General features: G+C 42.4%; 1 protein-coding gene across 1 annotated transcript in view; it reads right to left on the bottom strand.

Moving 5' to 3' along the window:
• The window catches only part of Bckdhb (branched chain keto acid dehydrogenase E1 subunit beta), a 176,621-nt gene extending 158,332 nt beyond the window's left edge, over positions 1-18,289 (bottom strand). Inside the window, exons 1-3 of the mRNA XM_028756196.1 lie at positions 18,067-18,289; positions 7,925-8,002; positions 6,332-6,400 (exon numbers count right to left, since the gene is read on the bottom strand). Coding sequence (XP_028612029.1) covers positions 6,332-6,400; positions 7,925-8,002; positions 18,067-18,256 — 337 coding nt within the window. The 5' untranslated portion in view covers positions 18,257-18,289. The remainder of the gene's footprint in view (positions 1-6,331; positions 6,401-7,924; positions 8,003-18,066) is intronic.
• Positions 18,290-21,991: the final 3,702 nt, after the last annotated feature.

Here is a 21,991-nt window from a genome sequence, read left to right on the forward strand (position 1 = left end):
CCCGCGCCCCCCCCGCGCCCCCGGCCCCGCCCGCCCGCCCCCCGACCGGCGAGAGGTGGGGCACCGGGGACGGGGGGGGGGGGTCCCACTGTAGAGCCTTGGCTGGGTTCAAACTTATGATGTATACCAGGCTGGCCTCAAACTCATAAAGATATGCCTGCCTCAACTCTGCCTTCTTGGATTAAAGGCATGTGACACCACCCTGAGCTAAAAAAACTCTTTACATTTCTAACTTTTTTAAAGAAAGGAACTACTGGTCTGATTGCCACTGGGCACGCAGGATTGCTAACCTCTCAGAACGTACATTTTTGTGGCTTTTTGTGAGAGATGAACAGACAGATGAAGGCTTCTCAGACACAGTACTACTGAGCCAAGAATCTCTGGGCTACACACCACCTTCCTTTCTCTCCAACTCTGATACCTTATAAAACATTAAATAGCTCATCCTCTTAAATGGTTTGTTGAACCATTGTTCAGAAGTACCATTAAGAGAATACTCGCTTAACTCTTGAGAAATTAAAATATGGTTGCCACTTCTGACAACTTGAATTTTAGTAGATTCTAAAGTGATCATTTGTAATAAAAACTGATAAAAAAAAAAACTCAACAAAGCAAATAAGCAGGTCAGTATAAATGAAGCATGGATAAACAAGATTTCATCTCCTTTCTGAGGGTAATGCCACCAAATGAACAAAAATGTAAGAAACTGATAAAATACACGCATAGCTCAATAGGACAAACAAATCATACACTCTATTTCTCCAAAGAATTTATGTTTTCATAAGGTGTTTTTTTCAGCAAAAATGACCTTCAATTTTCTAGACACCAAACCCTCATCTCACCGACACTGTCCTTCAGTGTAGGCCTGACACTTAAGTCCAAAAGCAAGGCTATCAGTCAGAAGAGCCTCTTGGCACTAGGGATGTATAGCAGAAGGCTATTTGCTATGTTGATGATATTAATGTCATTTTTCAGAAAAAAATTTGAGACCTTTCAAAAAGCTATGTATTTGCCCCTCAGGTTTGAAACTAATCTGGAAAAGACACTTCTTAAAATAATATTTAACAGTGGTCATTCAGGGAGCAATGCATGAGGGGGACCAGAAGAAAGCACAAAGGATTGCCTGAAAGTATGAAGAAGAGTCAGTGGGGTCTCCCAGCCTTCTGTCTCCACCTTACCAGTGGGGACAGATGCCCAAAGTCAACTCACAAACACAGGCAGGTCACAGATGAACTTCTCTCTCTCCTCATGATTGTCTTCCTCCTCCCTCCCAACTTCAGCATCCTAAAGTATCTGGTTATATAATTCCATTGGTGTTTAAAGAAGAAAAACAGCTAAGTGGTTATATTAGCTCTCCCAAGCTGCTATGGCAGCCACACATGTATGAAGGAATGGATGGATGCAGTAATGGAAAATCCCCAGCGCCTGAGAAAAGGCAGATGTCCGGCTGGGCAGGAGACTCCTTCAAGTTCTCTTTCTCACCTAAGTTTCCTGCAGTGAGTGGGCCAAGGAGCGCCTAAGAAGTCCAGCCCAGCAATACTCACAGCAGTACAGAACAGTACTGTGCAGATCAGAGCTTTCGGAGATATTTGTGTTTATGTGGAGATGGGCTTTGGGTAGAGAGGCCAGAAAACTAGAAAGTGGACCAAGAGGGGTGGGGGTGGGGGGGGAGGGAAGTTTGAGATGGGGTGGGGAGGGTAATAGAAGACACAGGTATAAGAGTGTAAGTGAGAATTCTGGCGGGGGAGGGTTCAAGCAGGAACAAGAACAGGGAAATAAGGATGCCAGAAGAGGTTGGGGACAGAGTCATCCAGAGCTAGGTATGTGTGAAAATGCTGCCATTAAGAAACCTGTTATTTTGTGTGCTAACTTAACAAACATATTTTTAAAGGAAAAAATTATAAATGCATACAGCAATTTCATGGAAGACATATACCTTGCACACAAGGTCAAAGGAGACTGTTGACTATGCACGTGACCTTCAACAGAAGAATACACTTTCCCCACAAACCAACGAACGTAAACTACTCTCTGGACCCTTGCTTCCCTGGAAGTCTACTAGCTCCATCCTATGCTGCTCTGCGACAGGTCTTAGCGCCCACAGCGTTTAAAGCTGCCATTTAGTATACAATGAGTTGCTAGGGACATATCATTCTATTGCTTTTAATTTCCAAGGCACTCAGGTTGTTCTATCAAAGGACAGGGAAGGAAAAGAGAAACAGTTTGATGCTTTTAAATTCCCATTCATCCTGGCCATCTGAGTACAAAACAGCCCTGTAGCTTCTGGTTTAGCATGGCCTCCAATCGTGCAGCCCTTTCACTGTGGGGGAAAAAATAGGCCACAGCGGAGGAGTCCTGGTGAGTTTTCCACGCTAGCAGGTCCCACATACACGAGAAGGTCTAGGGTTCCAGAGGTGATGGTAGACCCCAATGACATGAGAATGTCCATAGTTCCAAAAGGGTTTTATTTTCATGGCGGATGGTGGATGGTGGATAAATCTGGGTGTACCCCCCTCAAAACTCAGGGCAGTCCTGAGTTAAACAGGGAGGGAGAAAGGGGGAGGTTCTGGGGAAGCATGCTTAATTTGCTCTGCCCTCTGGCCTTCATTAGTATGTAAATCCCTAGGGCCTGAGGCCTATAGTCACACCCTCTACCTGTGCACTTTGGGAGGGGCTATAATGGCCTACGTGACTGAACAATGTAGGTCTATGGAGACGAGACTGGACGTCAGGACTCTGGGTTCTGGGGACTTGGCCAAATGCCTGCCAGTTCTCACTTAGAGTCTCAGGGTTCTAGGCCCATGCCCAACCATGAACCAGGATACCCTTACGCAGTCCCACATTTCACAGTAATACGAAGCAGTGTACAGCTTTCCAATACTACATCAGTAAGCCTGCAAAACTTCAGTCTTTACCTCCTGATGGACGCAAAACGCTTGGCCACAGTTCCACACCAGTACAATGCCCAGCTCTCATTGAAAAGTGCAGGCTGCCACCTACTGGCCATGAGCCTTCCTGCACCATATACATGAGGCTTCCCAGAACAGGAAGCCTGGGTATCTTGGTCTGCTTTCTATTGCTGTGACGAAACACTGTGACCAAAAGTAACTTGGAGAGGAAGAGGTTATTTCATTTTACAGCTTAAAGTCTGCATGAAGGGAAGTCAGGGCAGGAACTCAAGGCTAGAACAGGGAGGCAGGAACTGAGGCACAGGCCATGGAGGAGCGCTTGCTCTCCATCGCTTCCTCCACTTGCTTCTTACACAACCCAGGAATGGCACTGCCCACAGGGGGGTTCGCCCTCCCACATAGACCATTAATCAAGAAAATGCCCCAAAGGTGTGTCCCAGGCCAGCCTGATGGAGGCATTTTCTCAGTCAAGGCTGCCTTCTCTCAGATGACTCTAACATGTGTTGAGAACCAACAGAGTCAGCTCATCATAAAAAAAAATATCGTCTTCAACTATATTATTACAATTTTTTTAGTTTTTACAAATTATTTTAACTTCATAAAATAATGGTAAGCAGACATGTTTGTGAAACTGAAAAATTCCTAGAGTATACTCAGAAGAGTGAAAATTATTTTTTAAAAGTATTTATTTGATTTTTGTGGTTTTGTTCCTTTTTTGTCTTTTTCATATCATGAATCAAAAATATTTCTGTAAGTGTAAGAAAAACCTATTTTCATACATATTCTCTCCAGCATCCACATTACCCTTTAAATCTGAGAACAGAACTTGGTCATGGAGCAGTAACTTAACTGTCCATCTTCATCAGGTCCAGGTCTGTTGAGATTCGAACGCAGACACCCACAGCACCTTTTCACACTGGTGCTATGTGTCAATCTGACACAATGCTGAAGCTAAAGACGGACAGATGAAAGACCCTGAATCTGGATCTGGCCTTCTGCTTTACGTTCATGCTTCCCCAGATATAATCCATAGTACGCACCAGGCAATTGTTTTTAAATCTGTCTGTCCTAGAGAAAGTTCTAGGGAATGGCTGCTCTGTTAATATCTAGTTATGTGCTTACTGGGGTTTATTTATTTACATGTTTTTCTGATCATGATTTTCTGACCTCAAACAACCTTCCTTAGATCATTGCTTTCTTTGCTACATTCATGTATAAAAGTACACTGAAACTGAAGCAAGGTTGTCTATAGCATTAGACTGTGGCCTGTCCTATTCTTTAAGGTCCTCATATCCCAGGTCTCACAGACCGATCTTCATAGGTCAGTGAAAGCTGACAATCAGTATACTGTGGAACTCTAACGTGAAGATTTGGGGTAGAATAGTGAATCTATGGTTCTTAGGCTCAGGGTAGAGGTATAAATTAAGGGAAGAAAGGCAGAAGTTGCTAGTATGTCAACAGGAGAAAACATGGATGAAATGCCCCAGATAGAATGGATTCGGTAAAGAATCATACAAGTGACCTTGTGACAAGAGCCAGGAAAACTCTCCCCAGCTTAAATACATCATACCAAGTCAGCTAAAAAGGGACTGCCCTCAGCAGCATGCAGCTGTACCACCCAGAGAAAACACCAAGTTGTAAAAAGCATAATTCTGCCTTTTAAATATTAATATACACAAATGCTCCAGAGGTACAAATATTTAGATGTGTCCAGTGATTATATCTGGAAATACCTGAGCAATGTTTACTCTCTACTTTATGCTTTCCTAACTTCCTGAAATAGTACACAATGTGCATTCATCTCTCTGAAATCAAATGTATAAAAAAGTTTCTTTTCTTTTCTAAAGATTTAAAAGTTTCTAAGAGTCTGCAGTACAGAAGACAGCCTTTTAACCAACTTCTTCTGTCTCTCAAAGGTTCACAGAACACACAGCCAGGAGGAAGCAGAGGATTGGAACCCTGATATCAGTGGCAGAAAAAAGAACAGGCTGACTGTACTCAGTACACCACACAGAACTCGATATCCTGGACCTCAGGAATGGTGCAATAGGGAAACACAATGATTTTGTTAAGGCTCTTAACCGCCCTCACTGCCCATTCAGAACACACCTGAGCACTCCAGGGCAGAGGCCACTGACAGATGACTTACATCATCAGCTTTTCCTAAGCCTGAATGTACCTGCTTTGCTCTCTCTGAGATAAGGCAAGAGTGAATGAAGAAATAAAGCACAGGGTACCGGAAAGGCATCATTAACAGTAGAAACACATTCATTAGCAAGTTGGAAGAGTGAGCATCATTAGAATCAAAGCAAACTCGGATGGCTCTACCTCTGAGTGAAAAGACAATGAAATCGGCATGTGGACAGGAAGTATGTGCCATGCAAGAGACACAGACTGGCTGTGAGCAAAGACTCAGAGAAGAGGCTACCGACTGGTGGACTTCAGCGCCACCTTGGCCAGGCCATAGTGCTGTTACATTTACTAAAACACAGGTCTAGACGCTGCTGCAGAGATGCCCACTAGCTATGAAGAACTGTTAAGTCTATGGCTCTAAGTCCTCTAAGCAGAGAACACTTCACGGCACAGAGTCGGCTTTTTCAGGTCATCCCCAGGTTTTAACTCTGAGGTTTCCCAAAGGAAACTAAAGTTGGCTTTAAGACTGAACCATAGGAATGCCTGAGCTTCCCTACAGACAGCCAGATCTCCACAACCATGTAAACCAATACTGCAATACAAATTAAATGTCCACCAATGTCTTAGTTAGGGTTTCCATGGCTGTGAAGAGACACCATGACCAAGGCAACTCTTATAAAGGACATTTAATTACGGCTGGTTTACAGGTTCACTGGTTCAGTCCATTATCATCATTGTGGGAAGCAAGGCAACATCCATGTAGACATGGTGCTGGAAAAGAAGCTGAGAATTCTACACCATGATCCAACTGCAGCCAGGAGAGGACTGTCTTCAAGACAGCTAGGAGGATGGTCTCAGAGCCCACTCCAATAATGGCACACTCCCTTCCAACAAGGCCACACTTAATAGTCCCACTCCCTGGGCCAAACATATTCAAACCACCAACAGCAACAAAATATTCACTCTTATTAAGACAGACAAATGGGCAGAATCTTGACTGGGGTGATGGCAAGAGGAAGAGGTCCTTGGATAGATGAATGATGTGACAATCCATGTTGTGAACTGTTTTGGTGTTTTGCAATCTGTGATACAAGTAGAATAAACTACATTAGAAGATTCCAGCTAGAACAGGTTTGGAGAGATCCAGGCCATTGAACTCTACAAGATGTTGCCAAAATAAAAGGAACCCAACCAAACAATAATACACCAATGTTACAGACATGTTTATATTTTCAAGATCGTTGAGTAAATACTGTACTGAATGTTGTTTTACATAGTTAATAACTTACCATATTTGTCTCGTAAACCAACGGTGCATCGGAAGACTCCACCAAAGGCAACATCTTCACCAAATATTACTGAAAAATGATTGTTCAAAGAATATATTTAGTAATACTCAAATTTTAAGTCATGAAAAATAAGGAACTTAAATATTTAGATTTCAAATTATACATACACATATATGTGTCTTTGTAACATAAAAGTGGTATACACATACACACACACATATACATCTATGTTTGCATAAATCATACATATACGTATAAATATATATGCATAATCCTATGTATGTATAATACATATGCATGTATATACACATACATACATATATACACACACATGTAATTATGCATATGTATACACAGTAGTCAACCAAACTTTAAGAACTCAGTAAGATCAAGAGGCTCAGCAGTTAAGAATGTACTCAGAACTTGCATAGGAACCAAGCTTGATTCCCAGAACCCACAGAAGGTGGCTAACAACTTCTGGGAACTCTAGCTCCAGGGCAACGGGACATCTCTAGCATCTCTAGCCTCCATGGGCACTTGCACTCAAATGCACATACCCACATATAGATAACATATACATAACTAAAAATAAATTTTTAAAATTAAATTTCTTATAAAATTGTCTCAAAGATGTGCTATACATACACTAGCAAAAAACTTTTTTTTAGCCACAAGGAAAAATGAAATCATGACATTGGCATGAAAATGAGTGGAACTAGAAATCATTACACTGGTTAAAATAAACCAGACTCAGAAAGATAAAATAAATACTGCCAGCTTTCTATCATATATAGAACCTAGGCATGTGCAAGTACATGTGTGTGTGCATGTGACCAGAGAGGTTATCATGAGAGGATTGAAACAGGTTTTAATAGAAGGAAAAGGATGAGAAAGAGAGGAATAAAATTTGTCATTGAAAACAGAATGGGAACAACCTAAGGGTAGGAAAGTGGGTGAGGGGAAGGAGACACATCAGAACAAACTATGACACCTGAGGATGACAGTGCCATAGTAAATTCCACTGCACTGCATGGCAACTTAAAAACTGACTTTAGGGCTGGAGAAATGGCCCAGTGGTTAAGAGCACTGACTGCTCTTCTAGAGGTCTTGAGTTCAATTCCCAGCAACCACATGGTGGCTCACAACCATCTGCAATTGGGTCTGATGCCCTCTTCTGGTGTGTCTGAAGAGAGCAAAGGTGAATAAATAAAAAATTTTTAAAAAACTGATTTTAAAAACAGAAATACTAAAATTATTATTTCCAAAAAATATTAACAACTTCAATGTAAAAACAACCAAAACTTATGTGAATCTAATCTTTATGCTGTATCTAAATATCTAAACAAAGTGGCATTTCTGGTTTTTCCTATACACTAAGCTAATGGGAGTAGCCAGCAGTTGTCAGTCAGAAAGTAACATACAATAAGGGGGCCACATGCAATGTGAAGAGCTAGTTAGCAAAGACATACACAGTGTATCAGGAATGAGAGGGATACGCATGTGTTAATACTGCAAGTAGACCCTTTGCTTTGATGATCTGCTCAGGTATCCAATTCTGGAAAGAGCAAAGCTGTACACATGCATTAAGTTTACCTGCAGTGGGGTCTTTGGCCAATGAGTTATCCAAGGCACTTGTTATTGACTGGAAGAGGTTCATCTTCTGAGTTTGCCCTGTGAAAAGTAAAGTTCTATTGTGTCAAAACTTGTAACATGCGGGAAAAAATGACCAATTTTTTTTTTTTGGTTTGGTTTGGTTTTTTGTTTTGTTTTTTTGGTTGTTGTTGTTTCTTTGGTTTTGTTTGTTTGTTTGTTTGTTTGTTTTTCGAGGCAGGGTTTCTCTGTGTAGCCCTGGCTGTCCTAGAACTCACTCTGTAGACCAGGCTGGCCTCGAACTCAGAAATCCGCCTGCCTCTGCATCCCAAGTACTGGGCTTAAATGACCAATTTCTTAACAGTTGTTATAGCATGATTTTTAAAACAAAATAAAAGGGCAAGGTAGAAAGAACGGTACAGAATCTTTCACAGGAATTAATCTAATGATTTGCAGAAATCCTAGATCTATAAAAGATGCAAACACAGTAAGCCTCCAGAGGTGGGTATATGAGGTAAACCTAAGTTGCTAAATAATGTCTAGAAAAGTAAGCAAATGGAGAGAAAGCACCAAATGGTGAAGTGTCTGTAGACAAAAGCTACAACTTTCAGTAGAAAAGGAGCGAGGGGGAGCCAGACAGTGTTGGAAGAGAGAACCCTAAAAACGCACATGACCAGTGGCCTATGTTAAAACTGATAACAGCCACAAATGGCCATAGCCCATGAAACAGTAAAGAAAGCTAAAGTCGGGTGTGCAGGACCAACCATTGGTACTGAGAGAATACTACAGTCTCTTCTGTAAACATAGCAAACTCAATCCTTCCTATTGTACTACTGCTTAAAAGGTAAGCAGCCCATGCCTGTCTCCGTAAACAGTCTTTGGGAAGGAATACATGAGGCAATACAGAATAAGAAACTTAAGAAACTTTAGTGTCTCATAAACCAACAGTGCACCGGAAGACTCTGCCAAAGGCAGCATCTTCACCAAATATTACTAAAAAATGATGTTCAAAGAATATATTTTATAATCCCTAAATGCAGAGGGAAAGCTAGCTGTCAATGGTTAGATCCAGGTTTGTTCATGACCCTCTCAAATTCATCAAAAGCTTTTTCAGATAGAACTCCTAATTTTGCAAATTCAGAATAAGAATGACTTTGAACAAACTAAATGCTGGCAGAGGCCCACAGTCACCAGAACTTTAGGCCAACTCCTGTCCTACAGCATTCAGAGCACAATCAAACAAATAAGCAGGCCAGTCCTTACCTTAGCACTTTATCTACCTCCAACTCCTGCCCCACTCTGACCACTATCCCTCTAACCTCCATGCTCTTTAAAGTCACCTAATGAGAGTCATGGCCAAGGTCTAATAGCCAGCATGGGTCATAACAGCTCCTGCTGTTGGCTTCAAACCTGAACATGAAGTGCTGGTCACTCCTCAGTGAGCTCTCACCTCCCTGTCTTTAAGCCTTCCACTGTCCTCTCAGCCTGACCTCTGGCATTCTCCTGCTTGACCTCAGGAGTCTCTCTGATCCCTTCAATGCTGCTGCATGCCCAAGCTTCAGGCTCTGGCAGTTCCCTTTCAGACACCTTGCTTCCGTCTGCACCCAGAATAATGCCCTGTTTATACTCTTGTTTCTGGAGAAAATAAGAATTCATTCCAGGGCTGGCAAGGTGGCTCAGTGGTTAGGAGCACTGGCTGCTCTTACAGAGGACTTAGGTTTAATTCCCAGCACCCACATGATGGCTCACAACTACCTGGAACTCCTATTCCAGGGGATCTGACACCCTCACACAGACACATGTTCAGAAAACCCATCAATGCACATAAAATAAAGTAAATTTTAAAAACAGAACTCAATGAGCAAGAATCATTATATCAGTCATATCAAAGAATACAGTCACACCAGAATTACTTCATAAAGTATTTTTCTTCAGGCTACAGTAGTTTCATTCAATAGTTACCTTCCTTAAAGGTAACTATTTCTCTACCCTATTGTTCTAGTTTGTTTTTCTGTTGTTATGATAAATGCCATGACCAAAAGCACCTTAGGGAGGAAAATGTTTATTTAATCATACAGTCCACCACTGAGAAAAGTCAGGGCAAGGATTCAAGCTGAGGCAGAAAGCACAGAGAGAAAGCCGCTTACTAGCTTGCTCTCTGGCTTCTGTATAAAGCCAGGACCACCTACTCAGCCTTCCCCAACAACTAACAATCAAGAAAATACCACCTCAGGCTGCCCACAGGCCAATCTGATTGAAGCAATGCCCCTAGGCTGTGTCAAGTTGACAGTTGACATTACCTAAAAGACCTACCTATGCTCTTTTTTTTTTTTTTTTTTTTTTGTTCTTCGAGACAGGGTTTCTCTGTATAGCCCTGGCTGTCCTGGAACTCACTCTGTAGACCAGGCTGGCCTCGAACTCAGAAATCCGCCTGCCTCTGCCTCCCAAATACTGGGATTAAAGGCGTGCACCACCACCGCCCGGCATGCCTATGCTCTTAAAACTTTTTGGTGGTACAAAACATAACAGTTTAAGATAAACTTTTTTTCTAATGACAATAACATACTCTCTCCTATTTCATATGTGTAATAAAATAATATTTTTGCTTATTAGGATTTTCATAGTTAAGAGCCTAGGGAGACTAGAAACGCCTTAAGAGCTAAACTCGTCATTTTAATTTTGCTGACCATTTAATAGCAAATGTGCCCACAAAGACCTTTTCTTTTCCCAGAGCTAGGGAGCAAACCCATACACTGCCCAAGTGCACCACCTCTGAGCTGTGCACCACCTCTGAGGTCCGCCCCCAGCTTTCTCAGTTCATATCATCACACTGCTGCTCTGCAAGTTTTTACTAGAAAAAGGAGTAAAATCGTACACCCCTGAGGCAGGAGGATTGTGAGTTCAAGGTCATCCTAGGCTACATAAGGAATTCCCATAAAATGTATTCTTGACACTATTAAAAAAAAAACTGCCTCTCCTTATAGAAAATAATTTACAACTTATTTATGTTTCTGCATCACCACACAAATTAAATTTTCACTAGTGGATATTTTTGCCAAATATTGCAAAGTTTAGGGTTGGAATACTCTTTAGTACTGTCCCAAGTTATAAATGACAATTCTGATACAACAGCATCTACTTCCAATTCTTTTTAAAGCTGAAGTATACATGGTATAGAAGACACCATTTTATTCCCAGGCACAGCTTGGTTTATATTCTCAGTGTGTAGCTAGCCTGGAACTTAAGTTGCCCTGCCTCAGCACAGCGCTCTGTTCTGCATCTGTCCCCTGTTTGCCTGCTATCTGCTCTCATCCTTCTCTAATTCCCACGAAAATTTGTCCCAAATATCTACCCACAACTTAAGATTTGAGAGAATCTAAAACTGGACACACAGAAAGAGAAAGGGAGAGAGAAAAGGAGAAAGAGAGAGAGAGGCGCACACTATCGTGCAAGCACACACGTATACACACAATTTGTACTAGAATGTATATGAAAGGGCTTGCTTGTAGCTCAATGACAGAAAGCTTGCCCAGCATGCCTGCGTCCATCACCAGCAACAAAAACTAACAAGAACAAAATAAAATAAAAGACTCTTAAATCCAACTGTGCCTGTGTGGTGTCTCTGAAAGCCAGGGGTCTTCCTTTATTGCTTTCTTGTTCATTTGTTCTTGGTTTTGGTTTGTTTTAATTTGTTGTATTGACACCTTATGCCTCTGGCTGGTCTGGAATTCACCACATAGATCAGCTGGCCTCGAACTCACAGAGATCCACCTTACTCGGCCTGCAAGTGCTGGAAATAAAGGCATGTACAGACAAACCCAAATCCACCTTGTTTTTTTTTAGGGTCCCTCGTTGAACTGAGAGCTTATTGGCTAGACTGACTAGCTAAATAGCCTAAATTCTTCTTGTCTCAACCTGCAGAAACAGGAGTACAGGCAATCCCCTGCCACAGCCAGCTTTTTAATCCCAGCACTGAGGAGGCAGAAGCAGGTGGATCTCCGAGTTCAATGCCAGCTTAGTCAGCAGAGTTAGTTCCAGAGCAGCCAGAGTCCTACAAAGCAAACCACATCATAAGTCCCCTATAGAAAGCCCTTCAAAGAGCACACTGGAATAATCCCCACTCTGTGCACGTCCACAAGGCCCTGCTGAGTCCCATCTCTGCCCCCTTGAACTCGCTCACTTAGCATCAGTGGCTAAGTGAGCCACTGAGTCGTCTCTCAGACCCATTATGTAAGCAGAACCTATACACATGAACCCCTCCAGCCGGAAGTCCCCTCTCACACCCCTTTAAAATCTTGGCTAAATACCTTAGAAGCTGTGACTGATCTCTCTGTCCTAACCTTCCTTAGCAATGGAACATTACTCAAGGGTCATTTACTGCAGGAGGCGTTGGCTTAATTATACTTGTGGTTGCTACTTTCTGTCCAGATTTCAAATTCCAGGAGGACAGGACCAAATCCATATCCAGAGCATCTAGCAGTCTGTCATCCAGAAAGAAATAAGACTGTGTGGAATGAATTAGTCCACAAGCTCACACATGCGCACAATTACAGGGCCCTAGCAGGCAGTGCACAAATAAGCCTAAGACTGGCCTCCGGTGAAGTCTGCTAAGTTGTTAATTCTCTGCGTGACTTAGTGAAAGCTGCTTAAGCTGCTGGCATCCAGTTTCCTCCTCTATAAAAGGAAAACCAATGATATCTAATGTGTAGGACCTTTGTGGAAAACCTGTGAGGTGATGTCTATCAAGGAGCCAATAGTCAATTTCCACTCTGTGTTGGGACGTACTCCTCTTTCACCTACCTACAGAGACCTATTCTAGTACCCCAGCCGTTGGGTGCCAATAGCTACATGGATCATCTGACTAGGTTCCCACAGTACAGATGAAAGCATTAAAATAGACAAAGATTAATGAGCTTCGACAATGTCACAATATAATGTTGTTGAGGGAGAGATAAGTTCAGGCATGTACTAGCTCATTCATACAAGAGAAGCACTTGGGAGGCTGAGGCAAGAAGATTACCATGAGATTGAGGGCAGCTGGAGCTTTGTAGTGATTTCTTAGCCAGCCTGGACTAGTGTGAAAACTTTAAATGAGAGGACAGAAGAGGAAGAGAGAGGAAAAGAGGGAGAGAGGGAGGAAGAGGGGGAAAGAAGAAAAGAATTCTGGGAGGCAGGGAGGAAGCACAAACCCACAGCTCCTAATGGTTAGGTGATATTGCCTCTGGAATGACAAAATCAAAAATGAGATGAAGAGGAAAATAATTAATGAAGTTCCTGAATGATCAAAAGAAACCTGAAGGTGGTAAGGTGAATGATGTAAGAGGAAAGGGTCAGACCTCACTGAGATACACAAGAAGCAGTGTCTTCAGTTAAGACCAGATGTAAGCTGAGCAGAGCCAATAGGTTTGGGAGCCCACATTAAAGCACCTGCCTGGTGTAGGAATAACATTAAGAGAGAACTCATGGAAATACATCTGGTAGTCAGGCTGAGCCAGTAACCTTTTGAAGGACATGTGGCCTCACCTCTTATATTTAAATGCCTTAAGACAGAATTTACAGAGTATTGTAATCCAGCAACATGGCTGCTCTGGCAAGAGATCACATCCAAAGACTTTCTAGGTCTATGTGATCTGGCTAGAATGCAGACATGCTCTAGATTATAGTATGACCTAGCGGGAATACAGACACTCTTAGTACACACGTTTAATCCCTAACAAGGAAGGTAAGGTTAATTTGTAGAAGGAAGCAGCCATATGTGAAAGTGACATCTAATTAAAAGGCAGACAAGATGACAAACCAGAGAAAGATTTTACAGAATGAGTTAGAGTTGCAATACACCCAACTCTCAGAAGAACAGCACAGGAAAGAGGCTACTTAAGAGCAGCACAGGGAGAGAGAACAAACTAGACACAAGTGGTAGAGGGTGCGTGTGCCTGTGTGTGTGTGTGTGTGTGTGTGAGAGAGAGAGAGAGAGAGAGAGAGAGAGAGAGAGAGAGAGAGTGTTTTACCAGGACAGCTTTACAGAGACAGGTTGTAGAGAGAACTATCTAGACACAGGTGAAGACAGAAGGAACCAGAGAACGGGAAGGATTAGAACATACTGTCAAAGTGAGTATGAGGCCAAGTAACGCACTTCAGTGAGAAGCAGAGAGAAGCAGGATTGAATCAGTCATTTTGGAAGATTAAACTGTATGGAGACTAGAAGCTTCCAGACCTAGGCCTAGGGATAGTTAGAACAGAGAAAGAAATGCTCTGTGCTCAGCCCCAGCTGTGTATTCACACAGCTAGGGTACAACTCTCAATTCATCCCTTCATCTGAGGAAATAAAAGCGACATTTACAGAAATTTAATGTCTTTGTGTGTCAGCATCTTCATTTTTAAAGTGTGGTTGATAACATGACTGACTTCCTCACAGCCCTGTCTCATAGGGTCTCGTTTTGGGTTATGCCAAATCCAAAAAGTCAGAGAGTTATCTGGTCTCAAGGGCTCCTAACTTCGCCAACAAGTTCTTTTGATGGCAGACTAAGATTCAGACAGTCTGCTTCACAGGACTACATCCACCAACACCTCAAATCACAGTAAAATTTAAATCTCCATCATGTGCCCTCCCATTCTCCGAAGATGAAATCTACCACAGAATTCCCTATTTGTATCAGTGGTCCTGGCATCTTACCCTCATCAGTATCAACTGTCAACCTGACAAGATCTAGAATCACTTAGGAAGCAAGCCTCAAAAAGCACCTCTGAAGGGTCATCTAGAGGAGGTTAGTTGAGGTGAAAAGACCTTCTCCTAATGCCAACAGCATGAATTTACTTGCTGGGTTTGGACTGCATGAAAAGGAGAAAAGGCTGAGTATCAGGATTCATCCCTGCTTCCTGACTGCAGACGTAATGTGACCAAGCTTCTGCCACCATGCCTTACCCTACATGATGGACTGTAAGCCAAAAAACATCCTTCCTTATATCGACTTTTGTCTGAGTAAAAAGAAAAATATCACATCACCCTTTTAGTCTCTCTTGCTACAAATGATCACATCATCTTTAACACCCCCCCCACACACACAGGTAAAACAGAATCAACATCTCCAATATCAGTACCACCCACTGGCACTCTGAGTTCAATTACATCCTCTCACCCGGTCAATGACAACACCCAAAACTTGTCTCTGAGCTCCTTACTATACATCCAGCAATATCTTCCACTAACTCTTCTAATAACACAAAAACATTGCAAGTCACCTGCTTCCTAGAGCTAAATGATGCCCCCCCATAGCCCAACAGAATTTGAACCGAAGTGCAATGCACCCATCACAGTGTGAGATACACTGTAGGCAGGTGTAAGTTTCTCTCCCCAAGCTTTGTCCTGAATTTTAAAGCCTCTATTGATTCTTTCTTACATCTTCCTTTTCCACTTCAAATAAACTTCCTAATCTGACTTTATTCATGATATTCCTATCCCATAAAAAAGATGAGCCCCATCAACAAAAAGCCTTGGTCTACCCCTGATTATCACTACCCCACTACCAGAAACATCTCAATCACAGAAGTTTTCTCTGTTGATACAACACAGGATAAGCCTACAAGGGGCCTTAGACCTATTCAGTCTTTTTTCTACCTGAAAAACAATGTCCCCATGGTCTTTGCAAAGTTAAGTCCTTGTCCCAGTACACTGGGCAGCTTAAAAGAAGTTGGCCCCAGCCACCAACTGGAGCAGAACCTTCTCCATGTGAAATCAAACAGTATGGATGAACGGAAAGCATCTGCAGCACCTGTGAAGAGCAGAAAGTCTGCATCTTCATCAGCAGCCGTAATACGCAAAGCTTTAGCACCTAAAACTGTAAGACCTTAAGAGTTGGACACAATGTGACTGGAAAGCTGATTCTGCCCTTCTCCACACTTGGGAAGGCCACAAGCATCTCTGAGCCTCGACTGCCTCATCTGTACAGTGAACACAACACCATCTAACTCACATGATTGCTATGAAGCTAAGAGGCGTCAGGCCTACAACAGCTGAATAAAAGCAACGGCCCAACAATGGAGAACAGTATTAACATGGACAGGAGAAATGACTAAGGGCACAACTTTCGAAATATATTTTCTTAAAAAAAAAAAAGGCAATTCAAGTCACAAAAGAACATGAACCAGTGAGCAAATTCAAGGGAGAACAGCGCTCCTCAGCGGGAGTGAACCAGCTGCAAACACAAGATGCAGAGGTTAGTACAAAATCCCAAGGGTGTGTACCTGGGCTTTTCAGCATTAACCTCTAACACACTCTTACACATTCTCACACACCCTCACTCTTAATACACCGAACACTCTTATACACACTAGGTGTAAACTGAGGATTCAAAGTGGGCATTTAAAAACTCCATTAAAACATTCATATCTTTGAATGAGAACTCTCATCTCTAGGGCTTTATCATGGGGGCAGGGGAGCCATATACTGGAATGTATGTCTGCATTTTTTATAACACTGTGAAACTATGACAAACGCATGGTGTTGTGTATTGAAAGCTTCCCTTTACTGAGTTAGTACTTCCAAGATGGCAGACACTATGTTACATATATTAGTGATGTTTATTCAGCCCTTCGCTCTCCTCTCCTTTGAAAGAGCTATTATCTTTAATCCTTTAATTACAAAGATGTGACGCTTGTAAAAGTGAGGACTTCAAAGTCCCAGGGGATGGGGACTAGACCAAACTCAAGACCCTAACTCTCTCTGCTGAATTCTACAAGTCATCAAAATTCTACAGCATTACGGGAAATTTTTTTCTGATTGATGCAAATTGCACTTGTATTATAACTACAATTGTGGAAAAGACAGTGATCTGGAAGGGTGAACCTCAAAAGCCACAGCAGCACTCACCATGAGGGGCACAATCGCATGGGTGGCACAGTCACGTTTATACTTTTTTCTAAACTATGCCTTTCCTCTGTAAGATGCTTGTACTGTTTTTATAGTAACAACTTAGAGACAGGACATCACTTCAATTTTAGTAATTTCACAATTGTGGGAAGGAGAATTAGGAAGACCTATGCTCTATTTCTCCATTACTAGGCCAAAGTTTCTTTGCTGTGAAAATAGTATTGAAGGCTTGGGGGTCGGGGGGAGAAACGACCTGCTGTTCTCTTTCTAATACTATTTCACAAAACTGGGAAACCCGGCCATTTAAATTCTTTCTACAGGCCTCTTATTGCCTTGCATGGAGTGGCAAGTCTGAAATCCAGCTTACTAGATTCTAACCCTGGGAACTATGTGTCATGAACTGATGTCTTGTGTACTGTTGAATAATCTGCTTCAAGGCTTCAGTTTATCTAACTGCAACGTGAAATTAAATCTTGTCCTGTGAACTAAATGAGATGAAGAATGTAAATTTCGCCAATAGCAAACTTTCAATAAATATCCAATTATTGTTCACAAGACAGGGTTCCAAAAAATGCCAGCCCTGGAGCAGTGAGAAGTTATTAGACAAGAAAACAGGATAGGTTTTCCTTACTTTGTCCTGATACTCTCCAGATAGACCTAGGATGGCAGGCAATTGCATAAACTTTCAGGAGAAACAGAGTGTAGCAAAGATGGCACCATAGGAGCCTGCCCCATTCCCTTCCATTCGCTCTTTCCCACCACCTCTATGGAGTACTGCTTGGCCAAGTGGCAGCAGGGCCCAGCAGGAGCTCTGTACTAGGCTCAAATAGAAGTCTGGATTCTTTCCCATCTTTAGGCAGAACCTGTTTCGTGACCTTGAGAAAATCAAATTCTAGTACTTACTCCCTAGGTTTACACTTCCCGTCCAAACGAAAATTAAAAGGCAAGTATTTTACAGACAGTTGCCTCAAGTTAGTGACCCGGTCTAGGACAAGCTAACACCTAAGACCTGATACAGGAAAGCAGGCATAGAACTCAGGGAAAGCGGGGCGGGGAGGGGCACTCTTTAAACAACTCTTCTACACCCTCAGGCCCTCGCAGAAGGCACAGTGCACTCTCACCTATCTTGAAGTTCCCAGGGGCTGCATCTGAAAGGAAGAGTCAGCAAGGAAAAGCAATAGAAACATAGAACAGGAAGCAGGGAGGCTTTAGATTATAGTCTAGAGTCTAGGGCAAGGCGGGGATAGACCCGGGATGCAGCGAGATCGCCAAGTCTCACCATACTGCAGGGACTCTGGGTCCGGCTGGAAAGTGAAATGGGCCACCCGCCGCTTCTGGGCGGCGTCCTCGACCCCGGGTTGCAGGAAGCCTTGCACCAGCGCAGCGCAGCGCAGTCCGCACCGCCGCCGCTCCGCTCCCGCAGCCCCGAGCCGCAGCAGCCCACCCGCGCGCGCAGCCACCGCCGCCATCCCCGGTTCTCAGGCACCGCAGCCCACGCTGCCGGCAGGGAGGGCGGAGCTGAGACGCAGGCTTCCTCATTGGGCGGCCTCGAGGGGCGGGTCCGTGAAAGAAACCAATCGGAGATGGAAGTTCGGGGGCGGGGATGGAGACGCTATGGCCTGGCAGCTCGCCCAGACGGAAGCCTTACCAAGGCCGCTACAACCTGAGATGAGATCTCCAAAATCAGCTGTATGACTTGCGGTGTCACAGCGCGACTGGCTGTGTTCTTATCCAGTATCATTTTTGCGGTGTCATTTTCAGTAGCTTTTCCGTTTAAAACTATATTTCCTCCCATGTTTCTCATAGTCTATGAGTGCAGTATGGTATGGTTAACAATCACAAGGACAGGCGTTGGTTTCAGAAAAACCCTAGAATCCTGGAAAAGCCTTCACTCTTATTTTGAAATAATAAATATATTTAGATTTCTTAAATTGATTTTGTTTTTTCTTATTTAGATCATAGTAAAAAAAAAATGGTAAGTAGAGATTTCAGCCTTCAAATCCACTAGGAAATCTTGTTGGGGTGCAGCAAAAATTACCTGAAGGTCTTACTCTATGTAATTTACCAACATGCAAAAGTTGAATGGCCGATTTAGATTTAAAGTAATCAACTTTAAAATTTTTATTTTAAAATATTTAAGTGTTCAAAAATATATATCCTCCTTAGCCACTTAGCCATGAGTTGGAAGATAACCATCAAAATAGAACACAACAGAGACAAAAAAGAAAGTGTGTCTAGCTTCTAGAGGAAGGGTTCTAGAGTAGAGGAAGTATTGTGGTTACAGACAGAGAGGAAGGAGCCAGGAAGGAACATTCTTCCTGTAGTATTTGTGATCTCTTAACAGATCTTCGGTTTAGCTAAGAAGCATGGGGGAAGAGTAGAAATGGAATTTTATTACTTTATTTAATTTTGAGACAGGATCTCACTATGTAGCTCTGGCTGTCCTAGAACTCACTGTGTAGACCAGGCTGGCTTTGAACACACAGAGTACTATATGCCTCTGCCTCCAAGTGCTGGGACTAAAGGCATGCACCACCATACCTTGCCCCGAAGAACACAATTTGGTTTTTTTGTTTTTGTTTTTGTTTTTTTGTTTTGGTTTTGGTTTTTTGGTTTTGGTTTTTTGGTTTTGGTTTGTTTTTCTTTGGTTTTTCGAGACAAGGTTTCTCTGTGTAGTCCTGGCTGTCCTGGAACTCACTCTGTAGACCAGACTGGCCTCAAACTCAGAAATCCGCCTGCCTCTGCCTCCCAAGTGCTGGAATTAAAAGCAGTGGCCACCACTGCCCGAAATGGGATTTTAAATGTTCAAAAAGGCACACAAAGGAGACAGCTTAGACAGTGACACAATCAAATGTGATAAGGGACTTAGAACATCATGAAGAGGAACAAGCTCTTGAAGGTCAAAATTCTTCCAGAGGTAAGGCTGGCCTGCACCCAGAGGATTAGAAGTCACCAAGCAGAGCACAGAGAATAGTCTTCCACAACAGGTGAGATGGGTACAAGGGCATGAAAGGATGAAGTGCCTTCCAGAGTGAGAAAAGAAATGTCTAGTTATATGCTGAGAGCCCTGGCCTGTCCCCATCCCCAATCACATTGCATTAAACTTTGTTTGGGAAGCTGGAAGACCCTTTTTAGAGAGTCAGGCTATCTTTAAATGCCTCTGGGAAGTGCAAAAATTGGAAGTTTTCAGTAATTTTATAATCCAAAAGAAAGAACGAAAGAAAGAAAGAAAGAAAGAAAGAAGGAAGGAAGGAAGGAAGGAAGGAAGGAAGGAAGGAAGGAAGGAAGAAACTGCATTTGGAATTTCTGATGGCATGGTCCTGGGTTCCGCAAGACACCTTAATATGCTGAATGCAAATGGGCTATCCTCTTTGTTTGAGACATTTCCACTTAGGTTTCTGACTCACCCCTAGGAACACAGAGGTCCTGTGAAGATGGAGCCAGCAGGCATCACAGTTGCTATTCTTTCTTGAGAATGATTCTTGGATTGATTTCTCTCACAGAGCTTCACTACCTATTCAGTCTACTCCTGCTGAGACTTGTCTCTCTTTTGATTCAGCAATTATGGGTAGAATGGTAATACTTGCTTTGCAGATGGATCCAGAGGAGTATCACTACCCTCAAGCTAACATACCATACAGAACAGTAAAATGTTGCTCCTGTGTGGTCAGGAAGCATAAAAATGTGGCATCCAGAACTGAGAAACTTGGAGACATTTGGCAGCTAATAATGGATTTGTAACAGGAAGATAGATAGATAGATAGATAGATAGATAGATAGATAGATGATAGATAGATAGATAGATAGATAGACAGATAGATAGATATGGATTCTCTAAAATCAATATTTTAAAAAGACAAATTAGGACAAATTAGTCAATGAAAACTGAGTGGAAAGGATTAGGGTATGGCTGAGAGAATAAAGGAGCTTGCTGCTAACGCTGATAACCTGGGTTCAATACCTAAAGATGACATGGTAGATAAGAAATGACTCCTAAAAGTTGCCTCTGACCTCCACAGCATGCCGAGGCATGTATATACGCACACATGGCATGTATACACATGAACACACACACATATACAAATAAATAAAGTGTAAGAAAAAGAAAACTTTAATGAGCAGAGAATTGCTTGTCCTGATTAGACTCTTTATGAATTTGGCATAAGCCAATAGGGCTACGTGGGAAAAGGGAACTTCAATTGAGGATGTTTCTGTTAGATTAGACTATATATAAAAATCTGTGGTGTATGTTCTTAATTAATGATTGGTGTGACTGGGCCCACAACACTGTGGGCTGTGCTACCCTTGGGTGAGTGGTCCTGCTCTGTGTAAGAAGGCAGGCTTAGAAAGCCAGGAGGAACCAGCCAATAAGTAGCACTCCTCTATGGCCTCTGCTTCTGTTCTTGCCTTGAGTTCCTGGATGGGATATAAGCCATATGCTAAAATAAAGACTTTCCTCCACAAGATGCTTTTGATAATGGTGTTTTGTTACAGTGATAGAAACCAAACTAAGACAATGATAAGGCTCATAAAAAAGTAAAGTAGCATACCTACATTAGGGGACAGTTTGGCCATTTCTTACAAAATTACGTATGTTTTACAATATAATCTATGAGTCACACCTCTTGATATTTTCTCAAGTGACTTAGAAACTCAAGTCAACATTTTGGCTCTTTATTTTTTTTCTGTAGACAGGAACTTCTGTCACTCAGCCTAGCCTGGAATTCAGCAGGTAGCCAAAGATAACATTGATCTCAAGTTCTTCCAGACTCTACCTACGAAGTACTGGGGTTATGTCAGGCTTTGCACAAAATATTATTCCAGCTTTGTTTGTGCTTGCCAAGCTAGGAAGCAAACAAAGTGAACATTGGTCAATGAGTACATAAGTAAACTGATGCTTTCGGGCAATACTCTTCAGCAGCAAAAGCAAGTTAAGCACAAACGAAAACATGAGACAAGCTGTGATGGCTAGTTTGTTTGTCAACTTGACTATATCTGGAATTAATGAAAAACCAAAAGTGACTAGGCTTACCTGTGAGCAATTTTTGCTTAAGTGAGGTTGAGGGCAGGCTGGTTTAGAGAGCAAGTTCCCAGGACAACCAGGAACACACAGAGAAACCCTGTCTCAAAGAAAAAAGAAAAAGCAAAACAAACAAACAAACAAACAAAACCTCACTCAAAATGGAAAGATACACTTCTAAACC

This window comes from Grammomys surdaster, unplaced genomic scaffold (assembly GCF_004785775.1).
Source record: "Grammomys surdaster isolate TR1022 unplaced genomic scaffold, NIH_TR_1.0 126113, whole genome shotgun sequence".
NCBI lineage: Eukaryota > Metazoa > Chordata > Mammalia > Rodentia > Muridae > Grammomys > Grammomys surdaster.